The sequence below is a fragment of the Seriola lalandi genome, unplaced genomic scaffold (assembly GCF_002814215.2).
Source record: "Seriola lalandi dorsalis isolate HSWRI2012SDOR001 ecotype SW California unplaced genomic scaffold, Sedor1 jcf7180002054538, whole genome shotgun sequence".
NCBI lineage: Eukaryota > Metazoa > Chordata > Actinopteri > Carangiformes > Carangidae > Seriola > Seriola lalandi.
In genome coordinates, this window is record NW_019525091.1 from 1,110,898 (window position 1) to 1,125,402 (window position 14,505).

Below are 14,505 nucleotides of genomic sequence, written 5' to 3' on the forward strand. Positions count from 1 at the left end.
GATGATGTCTGCCTCTGTCTGACATTATTAGATTGTCAATAATGATGCATCGGTGCTTCAGCAGCATTTTGTTTGTTTCTATTCAGTTCACCTAGTGTAGTCTGGTAAATCTTACTCCAGGGGTCCGGCCCCTCCAGAGAGTCACAAGATAAATCTGTGGTGATTTAATGGAAGTTCTGTTTTTAAAGATTTCACCTCTTTTCTCTAAGCTCTGATTCTTGTGAAAAAGTGGATCAGATTTTGTGTGAAAAGTCTGTTTTAACGAGAAAAATGCTTTTTATTAAAGGGTCAAAAGCCAAAAAGGTTTTGATTCACTGCATCTCATCTGAAAAGTAACTATAGCCCTTAAAATATATGTAATACAGTAAAAAGTAGAATATTTCCCTCTGTATTGTAGTGGAGTAGAGGTATACAGTAGAAGGAAATGGAAATACTCGTGTAAAGTACAACTACTATACAACTGCTGCAATAGTAGAGTAAATGTACTTAGTTACTTTCCACCACTTGTCTTTTACTTTTTCTTTGTATCTATTTCCTGTTTCACTGCCTTCTATCCTTCTTCAAGATCATTTAACATTTATAACATGAGAACTCTGAAGATGTAAAATCAATAATCTACAGAACCCTGACCATCTTCTCTTCCCTCCCCAGGAGCTGTGCGGGCCGTGGGTCTTCCTCATCTTCACCGCCTTCCTCATCATCTTTTTCATCTTCACCTTCATTAAAGTCCCGGAGACAAAGGGCAAGACCTTTGATGAGATCGCCCGCAGCTTCGGCGGCGCCCAGCCTCCCACTTCCTCGTCCATGGAGGACCCTCCCGCCAGCGCCAGCGCCGCCACAACAGTTCCCGCCTCTCCGGTGAAGGAGAAAGTCCCGCTGGTGGAGGGGCCGACAGTGACCCCGCCCCCCGTTGCTGAAAGCACACCTCTGGAGGAGAAATCAAAGCCGGCGGCACAGGAGAGCGTGTAGGATGTAGTTTTAATGGGTGAAGGAGGTTATAAATGAAGGAAGATTTCAAAACGCTGTAAATTGTTCATTATCACACCTCGGGAACACTAGAAACTACAGTACAAAACTTTCTGATAGATCTACTGACAGCATTATCAATTTATAGGCTTCTACCTTTTAAAAAGTCATGCTCTCTGCTTTCACTCCTTGGACTTTTCTTCTTATTCCTTCTTTTAAATCCTCCCTCCTTAACTGTGAAAGGGAAGCAGTCAAATGTACAACACCACAGGTTCAATCTACGGTACATTCCTAGGAATTCAGCCACACTCATTAGAAAGGGTGAGTCTTTCTCGAGACAGCTGTGTGTCTAGTCGGGACGACACACTTTTCCAGCACAGCACCACCGGCCGTGTTCATGGAAACTGGTACTAACAGGTGTGAGGTAGACGTCCAGGTGTAATGTCCTTCATTACAGACTAGAGGCAAAGTGTGTTGATAACGACGCAGCCTTTGTGCTGGTGTTTCCAGACACGTCGAGCGATGATGATGCACAGTTTTGTTTTTTAATTCACGTATTCCTGTGTTTAAAGTTCCCACAGGTGTTATAGTGGATATTGTAGTGCAATATAACTTTGTAGCTGTAGTTTCATCTAGTAATATGTGATTATGTTGGATCTGTTCATTCCTGTCATGTTTTAGGAAGTTTTCTCAAATCACAGGTCAAAGAAGGGATTTTTTTTTTTTTAATTCATGTTCTGCCTTTTAGCTGTTGATTATGAGCGGACTAACCAGAGAGCGTTTGAGAAATGCCAAAGTACTGAACTTTGATTAGCACCCAGAGAACAGATGTGACCTCACATCTGTTTCTTCTGGTTGTTGAATTCATCGTGTAGGATTAGCAGCAGCCGCAAGCCATGCTTACTTTATTAGTTTGTTAGCTCTGAAAGCCAGTTTGGTGGTTAAATCTGTAATTCACAAGTATTTAACTTTATTTAGTTGGATCACTCGTGTTGACAACCGCTGATCGTGGTGTTGTTCTCCTTTTCCTTGGATTCTCAGTGGAAGTTGGTGTAGAGTTCTGTATTTTATTCCAAAAAAACAAAATTTCCTCTTCACCCAGAGGAAAAAGTGGCAAAATCATGACGTTGGCTATAATTAATTTTAGACTTGCTAATGACTGTGGCATGTAGTCAAAAACACTAGCCGCATTTCCATTAACCTGCTTAATGCGCAATTTGAGATTGCAAACTAAAAGACAAGTCATGAAAACGTGAATTTCAAAAAAAACCTTGTAAAAAATTTATACAGTCACATGAAGTGGTTTTTTTAGACTAAATAGAAACACTTTTTCTGCATTTAGGTCACTGTAGATGACGTGAGTAGTCACATGACATCCAACAACATCGCAGACTATTATCTCCCAAATATCCCAGATATAAGGGGTTTGCCTTTCCGTCATTGCGTGCACCAGATGCCCTTGTCGCCTTCGATTAAATACTACAATCATCCCAACAATTAGCAGATGCTGGAAATCCGTCATCGTGTTTAATTGGAACGATATCACAGGAGAAAACTCAGCTTCATTCACATAACATCTCTCAGTGGAAACATAGACCATTTGCAATTGTTTTGCTTCTCTATTTTGCGCAAAACTGTGATGGAAACGCGGCTGCTGTTGGCTTGAGTTGTTTTACACTTGTAGATCACAGTAGGGTAACGTGCAATGTATATTTTTTTGTTGAAGAGAAAACTATGAGTATTTATTTACCTTAGAAATTGATTTTTGTATGAAGTATATATAATAAACTAAATTTAACTTAGAATCATGATGCTTTCCAGACTAGCCTCGAGGTATGAAAAGTTGAAGGAGTCTGCAGTGAGCTTCGCCTGCAGTGGCGGAGTCAAACCTACATTACTTGAACTGCAGCTCAGAGATTTAGATGAAGCGGCAGAGAGAGTCTCACACTGTAAATCTCATTTGTTACTCTCTACTTAGACGCACTTTGATAATTAGATGAGCAGCAAAACGAGCATTAAAGCCACAATCACTGATGTAGAAGTCATCTTGCACAACAGCGCTTTATATCAAATTAACTTTCAAATAATAATTCAAAACTGTATTCACCTGAGCTATCGCTTTTATCTGGCCAAGCTGATATTAGAATAGATAAGAGTTGTATCAAATGTGCAATCAAGGTAGAATCTTCAGCGTAAACAATGTAGGAGTTCATAATGGGCAGAGAAGTGCTAATACTGTATAAACAACAGGTAAACAACATTTTAGCAGGGGAGCAGGTGTCTTCAATGGTTCCTGTTTGGTTAAAATAACTAATCAGGTTCATTAATTATTTTTTCAAAAATGTCAAAACTGTCTGCTCTGACTACTCAATTGTGCTGATCTCTATGAAAATCAGAGAATATTATTTGGAATCTATGTACTATGAGTTTCACATGTGAGTGTCGCTCCAAATGTATGACTACTCTGACTGACTGAGCAACACTACAGTGCGGAGCTTAAGAATGCTAGCTGTTCTGTCCATGTTTTTCGGGGCTGAAGCCCAGTGAAAAAGACAAAACCTTACAATATAAGATGCTTATATGAATATGAAACCTGGCATTCCTGCTAACAAATAAATGCTATGTTATGTAGCCAGTTGTCCTAGCTATAGATTAGTTATACCTGTTTAGCTAGCTAGCCAGTATCTATGTATCATCTGACATTCTGGGTGGTCAAGAGTGAAAGAAAACATTTAAAATATTTTTCTTTCATTCTTTGTCAAGACTTCCTTGTTTATTTCTTATCTGATGGCTAAGCTGGCAATCTTATTCTTCAAAAAGTGTGGTTCTTTCAATGGCTCACAAAGGGATCACTTTGAGAACAGAGGTTACAAATAAGTAACCACTAGGTTATTAATTCCACCCAATGAATTATAGAGCTTATTATTTTATGTAACGAAAATTGATTATTGCCTCTACAGATCTGAGCTGACAAGTCAAAGTTAATCATTTTTCCTGACAATGTGGACGTACAGTAAATTATACCATTTTGGGACAACTCTCAGATGCATGTGTTGTTGCATGTGTTTCAGAATGACATGTTGTTTTGACCCAACACAAAGAATGTGTTCGAACACTTTTAAAGAAATCTGTTGTATGACTTGTAAAGCCTAAACACACTGAATGTGACTTGTGGCACGCCATTACAGTGAGTAACATATGTGTATTATTGCATAGCCTCCTAAATAGTCAGCTTTAAATCCTGCCAATTCCATGCACCACTAGTTCCTAAATAATAAAATCTAAAATGGTGCTGTAAACCGTATATTCTAACATGGAAACACATATTTACATGATGATAAAATTAACAATGTTTCCTTCTTCATACACCACAAAAACATCATTGTTTTTGTGTTTGTCGGTGCTCTGACAAACCGACCGTTTCCATTGTGTTTCTGGCTTTATCTGTCAGGTCCAGACGCCGTCCACGTCGTGCTGCTTTGTCTGAAAAAGTCAGCCATTTGTAGCATTGTACCTTTACAGATTTATGTATTACCAACATTGTATAGTATGTGTGGTGTATAAATGTATGACACAAAGTATATTTTCTATATTCTGTCGTGATCTTGTGAATTCTTGTAGTTGGAAAAAGCTATTTTCACCCATGCTGCACTTGAAGAACATATTTATTTATTTATGTATTATTGATCCTTTGGCTTGACTAGAAAAAATATTTATCTTGACAAGTAACATGAAACATGAAAATATGACCCTTTCTGACATTTTTCACTTGCTTTGGGAACTACAAGCCTGTAAGCCTGATGTGATGTGGGAGGTCTTGTTAAGATGCATATTTGGTCGATTATGGTCGGAGTCATGGCTTCGTTGTGTATTGCTGTATTTGATAGTGATGTACTGTGTTTGCACTGAAGGAGGCGTGTGGTGCACTCCCCTCATGGTAGTGTTTGGTGTTGTATTCGACCTCTCCTGTAACGGTCCAGCTTCTGTCTGTGGCTACACCCACACTGCTCCTTCAATATGGCACTAACACTGAACTTTGCCCAAACTCAGTCTAATATGGATACAAATACCTCCAAGATTCATGCTCATCACTGTCCCTTTTGACAGAGGATAAAAGTGAAAAAATAAATTGAGAATTGTGTTGAAAGTAGAGTATGAAGTGCTTAAAACATTTGACAGGAAGCCTAAATGTTCCTTTTGATGATGAATTTTGGTGCAGGCCTGTGGCCGATGCTGGGGTGTGGTCTAACCTACAACTTGTTTTCTTTGGTTCAAACCATTGTGGAGAAAATAATGCGATTTGTTGGAAGGTAAATCAGCTTTACAGTAGAATCAGGGATTGCAAATTGAACTAATACACTCACCTGCAGCTTTGTTGTATGCTACAATAGAGATTTGGTAATGTGTCAAACAGATAAGATATTTTTGCAGTTTGGACAAGTTGAAACAATCAGAAAAATCCCAAATTTTTTCGTTGTGTTTTACTGAACTAATAAAGTAAATAATCCAGAGTTCAGGCAAATTATTTGATGTGACTGCAGCCTAAGAGACAGCTGTCTGACTGCAGCACGTCACAAAATATGTGAAAGGATGTGAAACAAATATATGGACCCAGGTGCACACTGCTCTTAACCATAGCCGCCTACTTTATGCACATGTACCGACTCAAAACCGTCCCCTCACTGTACAGTGATAGGAGACTATAAGTATTCATTTGTAAATATCTATTTTTTAAAAGAGCACTATTTCTATGTTGACTTGCACGGTCATAGGTCGTGTTTGGTTTATTTTTTCTTTTGGGGTGCACACATTGATTGTGTAGACAAGAGGAATAGACTGTGTTCCGCTACTGTCCTTCCTCTCATGTCTTCCTCATAAATCACAGCCATGTATTATTATTTTTTGTCTGTTTGCCTGATCAGATTACACTCAGAGCTGTTTGTGGTTGAGTTTTGTAACGGTTTTTGGCAGCCATATTATTGTTCTTTTCTGAATTCTTTGTCTTTAATAATGTTGCCATAGCGACTGCTGCCAACATTCTAAAACTCAGTTGCTTTTGAGTCATGTTACCTAGCAACAGTCAGGGAGTAAAATTCCAAACTTATATTTTTACAAGCTAATTTTTAACACAACAGCAGTCGATGTTTTCACCTTCAACTCAACAGAGAATTCAAATATAAATCTACGACTAAAAACAGCACCTTCTAAAACTGAATTTGTGCTGCTGATGAAATCTGCAAAATGTCCAAACCAGTGTATATGAAACCAGTGGCTCTGAAATTAATCATATAGTGTCACAGACTCTAATGTAACTGGAAGAAAAATGTCTCTTCAGCATGCTGTAGCTGCTGTGATCCTTGTTTTGTCTGTGTTTCTATGGGTTGTTTGGTCCTAACCTGTGTCTTATTGCTGTGTAAATAAATGTACTGACTGTATGTTTGGGTATCACGTACTGTAAGTCTGCTGTTTGTGCCTCTCTGCACCTCACAAATACATATACTGTTATTCAATATGTGTGTGTTTGTGAGAAAGTTTCCTTTTGCCTCTGTAGATGAGATGAAGTCTCTGAAAACACTCCCTCAATCACTCATTTATTCAAAATTCCTTTTTACAGTAACACATTGTAGGATTTAAAACCTAAAGTGACATAAAACAATGTGTACATTTTACATGTAGGATTTGGACACTCGGATTAAACGGCAGATAGTGAATGTAGTGCAGTGAAGAGTGCTTTCAGACACATACAACCATCATTTATATGCTTTTCTATTTCAGTGGCAGCCAAAAACTAAGATAAGCCTGAGTCAGCTGGTATTTATGTGATGTTTTGGCATTTTGAAGGTACTGTTGATCAGTTTGGGGTGATTAACTGTAACTATGACTTCTGTAATGTGAGGGAAACCATTGAACACATGACTTCAAGGGAAAATATTCAGGCTTTTCAACATGGTCTTGTCAATGTGCTAGACCAGTGATGCACCCCGACTGTTTTTGTTTCACTTGTGTTTGTACTGTACATACCAGATATGATGTTGTTAAATAAAATATTCATCATGTAACAAGAATTTCTGTCTAAGATCTTTTTTCAATCTGAATTTAAGTTAAAGAAATTGAAGAAACAGCAGGCACCTTGGGAAACATCATTGACCACATAGCAATTAACTACAAATGTAATGGCATTATATTAAAATTAAAGGTGACACTCTCTAATAAGGGAACCTTAATTAGTTGTAACTAATGATTTTGTTAATTCCTAATAAGTCATTGACTAATGCTTTTTGAGTTGTAAGGCTGTAGAAAATACCTTTGAGTGGGCTTTAATCTTTATATTTGGTAATACTGCTGCTATAAATATTGGTGAGCCATTAATAAATGCTTCGTAAGTGAGTGGCCATACAGTCTAATTCAAGGGACTTCATTTTCATTTTCCACCAGGATTATTTTAACTTGGGTTTGGAGACTATTTTTTTGCCTTACAAACTGGGGTCAGGGGTTTGAGAGAGAAGGATGCTTGTATCTAACAAAACATGTTATCATCTTGCATTATGGGAAGTGTAGGATCTGGTGTTTTTGGAGTTTGTCCCATGCTAGGAAGTAAAAGTCAGAATATCTTGCTGAACCAATTTTGAGCATCCCGTGTGTTCATGTAATTAAGATTTTTGTACAATCTCACAGTCTTTTTGGGCATAAGGTAAATGATAAAACTCAAACTGAAGGTTATAACATCAGTAACAAAGCAATATTGATTGAGGCACATGTCCACTCCAGGACTGTATCTCTTTTATCCCTGAAATCTGATGTGTTGCATTATCTCACACTTGACTAGCAACAAATATGACAATTCTTTGAAGATATTGTTATTATTTGTACCATAGGAAAAAAGACTGATCATGGAATTTATCATAATTAAATACTTTTAACATCTTTGGACCATGTTGGAGAGTATCTAAAACAGTTTCTCCCTTTGACTACTGTGTTTTGTTGTAATAGAAAACAAACAATCTGTGCATATTTGGGGAGAAGGGGTTATAGAATCCTGCTCGGTATCCCAGACCGGCTCGGTCCGGTCCTGGATGAAATAAACCGGGGGAGAGTGTCCCCCTCTCCCCGTCCTGCTGCTCCGTCATCCCGTCGCGCCGGAAAAGGCAGAGCAGCGGAAAAAGGAGGCGTTGCCCTCCAACAACACATCAGCTGCAAATTTATGCAAAACAGTAAAAGCACTGCTGCTGCTGCTGCTGCTGCTGGTGGAGGTGGTGGTGGAGGAGGTGGTGGTGCTGTTGCGGTCGTCCTGCAAAGAAGAAGAAAATAGCAACAACAAACATCACGTGAAGAGAAAGCTCCGGAGGCCGCGGAGTCGCTCGGAGTCGTTTTCCTGCCGGTGGCCGGTGCAGCAGGAGGCAGAAGACCCGGACCGGTGACGGTAAGGACGGACCGAGAGCCCCGTTAACGAGGCAGACAGCAGCAGCGCCTAGCGGGATGCTAGGAGGGGTAGCCTCCGGTGGATCCAGTGTTAACTGGTCTGAAACATGGACGGTAGCTAGCTAACATTAGCTGTGTGTGTGTGTCAGAGGATGGCTGCAGCTGAGGAGGAGGCGTTTTTAGGTTTTGGGGGGCTGAAGCTAGCAGACTGGTCGACCTGGGACAGGGTGGTGTGTGTGTTTGTGGGTGGGTGTGTGTGTGTTTGTGTGTGTGTGTGTGTGTGTGTGTATAAAGATACTGCAGGGATGAAAAGGCTATAAACACATACCAGACTTAGTGCAGGAGAAACTACAACTAAACAAATAAAATAAACAGTTTTTGTAGAAGCTCTGGACTAGGTCTGGACCAAGTTTTGTGGGTTTTTCAGTTTGATTATAAAAAATAAAAATACAACATATAAAAAAAAAAAAAGAAAAAAAATGTAGTGGATCAGTTGCATGTCATGTTATTTTTTTTTGCTGTGGCCCACCCAAGTAGATTTCCTCACCCACCTTAAAAACATTTTTATTTGTTGCTTTCAAAAGCCTGGTTGTAACTGCAGACTTGAGTGGGGAAGGATTTTACGTCTGCCGTGGTTCATTCAGGTGCAGTTTAAAGAATATTACAGATTAAAAAAAAACTCATATCACTATATTATTTACATTACAGTAACATTTTTGAGGTAATTCAGTGTGTTGCTTTTCTGTGTGAACCAAGATGTAACAGGTCTATTTATCTGTAAAAGAACAAATCTGTCATCACAATTCTTTAGTATTCAACTTATCAAAAGCGTTTGTTTATTTTAAAAAACAAAACAACTATCAGCTGATTGATATTATAGAATGAAATACGTGTGACTAGTGATATATGCATTGGAACATTATCAACTTGCATTTGCAAATCTGACTATTTATTTATTTATGAAAATATTTGAGAAGTTGTCTTGGATTTATTTGTAGATTTATGTACAGAGTGTTGAGTCTCTGTACACCTGGCTTCTCTGACATTTCACTGATGCTTTGTGAGAAAAGTCAGGCACTATTTATTGAACAAATTATTGTGTACATTTGAAAATTTTACAAATAAAAATTTTTTTAGAAATGCTGCTAAGAAGTTGTTTGAAAATAATAATAATCAGTTGATGATTAATTGCTTTTCATTTTCATTGTAGTTCTGTCCCATGAACAAGTATGGCGGTTGACCTGAATTAAGGACAGTGTCTCCTGGCTGATACACGTTCACTGGTCTGTGTCTTACAGGCCTTTCTACAGGAAACAGGTGTTTGTCTCCTGGTGAAAATGTCAGAAGAAAACATCTGTTATTAATGTCAGTCTGAAGTTGTTGATGTCAGTGTGACCAGGAGTGTAGCAGCCAGAGCTAACATCAGCCCCTCAGTGAGGTATTGACTCACGGTGTGAGGGGGACGCTGTTTGTCAGGAACAGTGACGGGTGTTTTTTCATCAGCCGGTGAAAGTGTTTGACTCGTTGTTTGACTGATGGACACGTCTCATCTGTCTTCTCAGCAGCCATGGAGACGGATGGAGAGCAGAACCAGCAGGGGGCCTCAACCAATGGGAGCGCTCCGTCTGGGACCAGCTCCCGCCCCTCTCCCATGAACTCAATGTCTCTTTACGAAAGACAGGCTGTGCAGGTAGGGGTGTGTGTGTGTGTGTGTGTGTGTGTGTGTGTGTGTGTGTGTGTGTGTGTGTTTGTGTTTGTGTGTGTTTGTGTTTGCGTGTGCGCGCATGCCTGAACTATCGAAGGCTTTGTTTAGTTTGTGGACAGATAATTCAATTTCGCTAATTGTTAATTATTTTAATCAAAAATACCAAAACTTCACTGCATGCGATGGTTTCTTTCATCGTTTACAATGGTAAACTGTATATCTTCTGGTCGGACAAAATGTTACTTTTGAAGACATCATATTGGGCTTTACAACATTTTTCACTAAATGTTATTAATTAATGAATCAAGAAAATAATTGCCAGATTAATTGATAATAAATGTAATTTTTAATTGCAGGTCAGATTAGGCCTAAAAGCTTCTCTCCCTTAAGTTCATCAGTTAAATCAGTATTGAGAATAAATGTAATAAATCCAAGAAGGTAGTACGGGTTTAACAAGTGTGCAACATATAAAATAATAAAATCAGTGTTTTTTTTGTTTCTTTTTTTTAAATCATTTTGGTATCTTTATATTTTCTGTGCTTATGCTGACTCATCAATCCGCTGTGTGATGACAGTTGTTACATGTGACTGATGGAAGATTTGCTCGTCAGCACAGTGACATTTAGATGAGGGTTCTACAGTTCATTTCTGCCCTGAGGTAATCCTAGTGGGTTAATCTGCTCTAATCAGTAATAAACAGCAATACATTTTACACAGGGTTTATTAACTTTTCTGCTCATTGTTAAACCTCATTTATCTATGTTGCTAATTGGATAAACAGACCAGCTGCTGCTTGTGTGACCAACAAACAGAGATGCTGCAGTTGTTGTTGTGGGTCTTGTTGAACCCGTTTGCTTTAGGTGCAGTGAGATCATTCAGCTCTTTGTGTTTTTATCGGGGATTGATGAAAACACTTCACCCACAAATACCACAACGACAGTGAAATATGTTTCCTCCATGTAAATTACCCCGTCAGGTTTTGTCTCTTGGTCTTACAGTAACTGTGCGTCTCTGTCTAATGGTCCAGTAACAAAGCTGAGACGCAGGAGGATTAGCAGTTGTAACTGCTGGACATTACAAACGTACTCACAGATTTCTAATCAGTGCACATAACCATGTGATTCAGGCCTAGATTTAAATAAATGAGACTTGGAGAGGCTTTTGGCTGCAGACAAAGATGAATGAATTTCATTTATTCATTGTAATATGGCATCTTATTTCTAGAAGCAAAAACCTGGCTAACATGGTTTTATGAAAGCTTTGTTTGGTACAAGGCTTAATGCTGCATGCACATAAAAAAAATATATCTACAAAGTCTTTCCATGAGAAAAAAGCTTCACATGGCAAAAGACTGGGTTTGGATTTTTGTTGATGTGTGAACGCAGCTCGTTTTGTGTATAAGCCAGGGAGAGAAAGGACGTGCTTGTTTGTCTCTATAATTTGTGATTTATGTGTAAGCTGAGGGACAGGAAGTGATGGAGAGCGACTGAATTGGGGAGGTGAAGGAAGAGATTGAGTCTCTCTGTGCTGATGGAGGTTGTGTGTAATTTTCTCGGGCTTCTGTCACCCTGCACAGCCATCTGTCTTTGTCACCCTGCTCGCACTAATCCAGCCCGCCGCGCTCGCTTTCATCTTACAACTTATTACTATATGAGCCTCAGCTCATACATCAGGCAGCTGGCAGGAGGCTCAGCACCCTGCTACAGCGCCTATCCTTCCCTGCTTCCTCTGCCCTTGTTTCTCTTATTCCTCTTCTCTCTCAGTTTTCATGTTACTATACTTTTATTCTTTTCTAGTCCAACTTCTTTCATTCTTCCTTACTTCCACTTCTTCTGATCAAATGTCCTCCTCTTTTCTACTGTCGTCTAACCTCTCTCTTCACTTGCTTTACTGCCCCTTCATTTTTCTTTTCTCTCCTCCTCCCTCCAGGCCCTGCAGGCGTTACAGAGGCAGCCCAATGCAGCTCAGTATTTCCAGCAGCTGATGCTGCAGCAGCAGATCAACAACGCCCAGCTGCAGAACCTGGCCGCTGTGCAACAGGTAAAGGTATATGCATAGTATACTGTCTCTAAACTGATGTCGAAGATTGTTTACAAATTGATTTATTCATGTAACCGTTACCACGTGCAAATCAGAAATAATGTCAGAGGCAGAGAACATAAGGCGGCCAGAGAAAAAGATTAAAATAATGAAAGAGACCAGCGGAATCACAGAACAAAACAAAATAACCGCAGCGTGCACCAGCGAGAGGAAGCTCTGCATAAAGAGCAAACTCTGGAAACCGCCAGAAAAAGATGTGAAAACCACGGGTGCAGTAGCTGCTGGACGGCTGTGGTTAGTCACCAAAACAAAGAGCCATGTGTGGCTTTAAACACATGGCAGCCTGTGTAAACATGTCACTGTGGATTTTGTTTGGAAGAAGATTGAAACCTAAAACTTCTCTTCTCTTGTCTTCTCTTGTCTTCTCTTCTCTTCTCTTCTCTTCTCTTCTCTTCTCTTCTCTTCTCTTCTCTTCTCTTCTCTTCTCTCTTGGTTTCACTGCACTTCAACTTCCTCTTCCCCTTCCCCTTCCTCCCAGGCCACTCTGGCTGCCAGTCGTCAGTCAAGTCCTTCCAGCAGCAGCTCGTCTCAGACCACCAGCACCACAGCTGTACGTTCCTTTCTCTGTTCTTTTTCTTTTTTTTTTTTTTTGACTAAACAAAATTGTCTCCCTCCTCAGCTGCTTGACGGAGGACAATCGTGCAGAGACTCTTTTCATAAACTCCGTCTTTATTTGCTGAATCAAAGCCTGACGTTTCATGTCACGCCTTCATCTGGGGCCAAAGAGGACAAATGGGTTCATTCAGAGCAAATCAAACCAGCCAGAAGAGCAAGCAACAAAAAAAACATTCACAGTATAATTTCCAACAAATTGTATCAAATCAAAATGATCAAAGTTAAACTCAACCCCCCAAGGCTCTGCACTGCGATAGTGTGTTTGATAGATAAAGTTACACATTGTTATTTTTCAGGCCAGTGTAACATCTGGAGCAGGGTCCACAACCAGCAGCCGTCCTATGGGCGCCTCGGCAACATCCACAATCAGCCAGTCGGTGCTGCTGAGTGGGACAGCAGGAGGGCAGGGACAAATGTACCTGAGGGTGAGTTTCACATACAGTCAGCAAGTAAGTTTGGCCTCGGGCCAGTTATTTATTTTTTTCCTACTCCATCAGATGGCGGCCAGAACATAATCAAAGGCTAATTTAAGAAATTGATTGAAGTTGATTTGTCACTGTTAACATGTGGTCACAGTTACAGAAGTCTGTAAAGCAAGCAACGGAACGTTTGGAACTTCCTTTCAGAATATTTTCAGAATTAGAAACTGTCATTAGCTTGAAATCATAGAGTAAAAAAAAAAAAAGGGACTTAGCTTCAGATGTAAGCTCAGAGTGAGCTGTTCAGCCGTCGCCATCTTGGCAGTACCTGACTTGCTTGTGGCAAACATACGCTCGCCCACCTGTCCCTCAAAGTGGCATGCCCTCATATATACATAACTTACTGTAATAAAATTTAATTGGGTGAGTTATATAAAAATTTGCCCCCTGTTCAATTGTCATGAAGGAGCAAATTAGCTATAGAGACCAAAACTGTTTTTGTACCAGGCTGTAAACATGTTTATTTCTGGGAGTCTATGAGGATTGACTTCCTTTTAGAGCCAGAGTCGACTGGTCAATAGAAGAAATGCAGTTTTTGGTACTTCGTTGTTGGCTTCATTCTTCAGCCTCCGAGGTTGCCGCTTGCTCGAAATAAAAGCATTGCTGCAAAAAGGAACTTTCTCACACCTTTGATTTGTAGGCAAAATCGTTAAAGAGGAAGTGATTCTGTGGGTAACTGTTGTAATTTTAGCATCCTGGTTCTTGAATTTTTGTGTATAGATTTTCTATTTGGACATTACAGCTAAATGTGGGACTGTCAGTCTGATATTGTAGAATAAAAAAACAGAAAATCTGATTGTCAAAATAATCTGGTGGGCCAGTTTTGTATGTCCACTGACATACAGTTTTGTGAAGAGGGAAAAAGTAATAAGCATTACAGTAGTTCCTTAAAGCAGAGGGGAAAGTTTAAAGGCTGATCTTATTGTGATTAAAGTCAAATCATTTCCTGACGAGCCGGTACCGAGGTCATACTTGACACCAGTGTTAGTTTAGTATTGGACTGTCCTGTTGTCCTGCAGGTTAACCGCTCCCTGAGGGCCCCCATCTCCTCACAGCTCATCTTCATGCCTGGCAGCACGGCAACTGCTGCCGTGGCAACCGTCACCCAGCAGCCACAGGCTCAGCAACAGCAGCAAGAGGTGACTCCAACCTCCTCTTCCAGCGGCCAATCAGACAATGATCAGGTTTGTGGAATGAGGGTGTGTGAAGAGTCCTAACCCC

The 14,505-nt window shown here is 39.9% G+C and overlaps 2 protein-coding genes across 7 annotated transcripts in view; both read left to right on the forward strand.

Moving 5' to 3' along the window:
• The window catches only part of LOC111661189 (solute carrier family 2, facilitated glucose transporter member 1-like), a 13,309-nt gene extending 6,278 nt beyond the window's left edge, over positions 1-7,031 (forward strand). The window contains exon 9 of the mRNA XM_023414680.2: positions 652-7,031. Coding sequence (XP_023270448.2) covers positions 652-969 — 318 coding nt within the window. The 3' untranslated portion in view covers positions 970-7,031. The remainder of the gene's footprint in view (positions 1-651) is intronic.
• A 1,111-nt stretch (positions 7,032-8,142) lies between these two features.
• The window catches only part of LOC111661221 (polyhomeotic-like protein 1), a 17,942-nt gene continuing 11,579 nt past the window's right edge, over positions 8,143-14,505 (forward strand). Inside the window, exons 1-6 of one of the 6 annotated variants that reach the window (XM_023414724.2) lie at positions 8,143-8,386; positions 9,948-10,075; positions 12,020-12,136; positions 12,669-12,740; positions 13,102-13,230; positions 14,304-14,468. In XM_023414724.2, coding sequence (XP_023270492.1) covers positions 9,953-10,075; positions 12,020-12,136; positions 12,669-12,740; positions 13,102-13,230; positions 14,304-14,468 — 606 coding nt within the window. In that variant the 5' untranslated portion in view covers positions 8,143-8,386; positions 9,948-9,952. The remainder of the gene's footprint in view (positions 8,387-9,947; positions 10,076-12,019; positions 12,137-12,668; positions 12,741-13,101; positions 13,231-14,303; positions 14,469-14,505) is intronic. The other 5 variants (XM_023414726.2, XM_023414725.2, XM_023414727.2 and 2 more) reach the window with 5 other exon arrangements.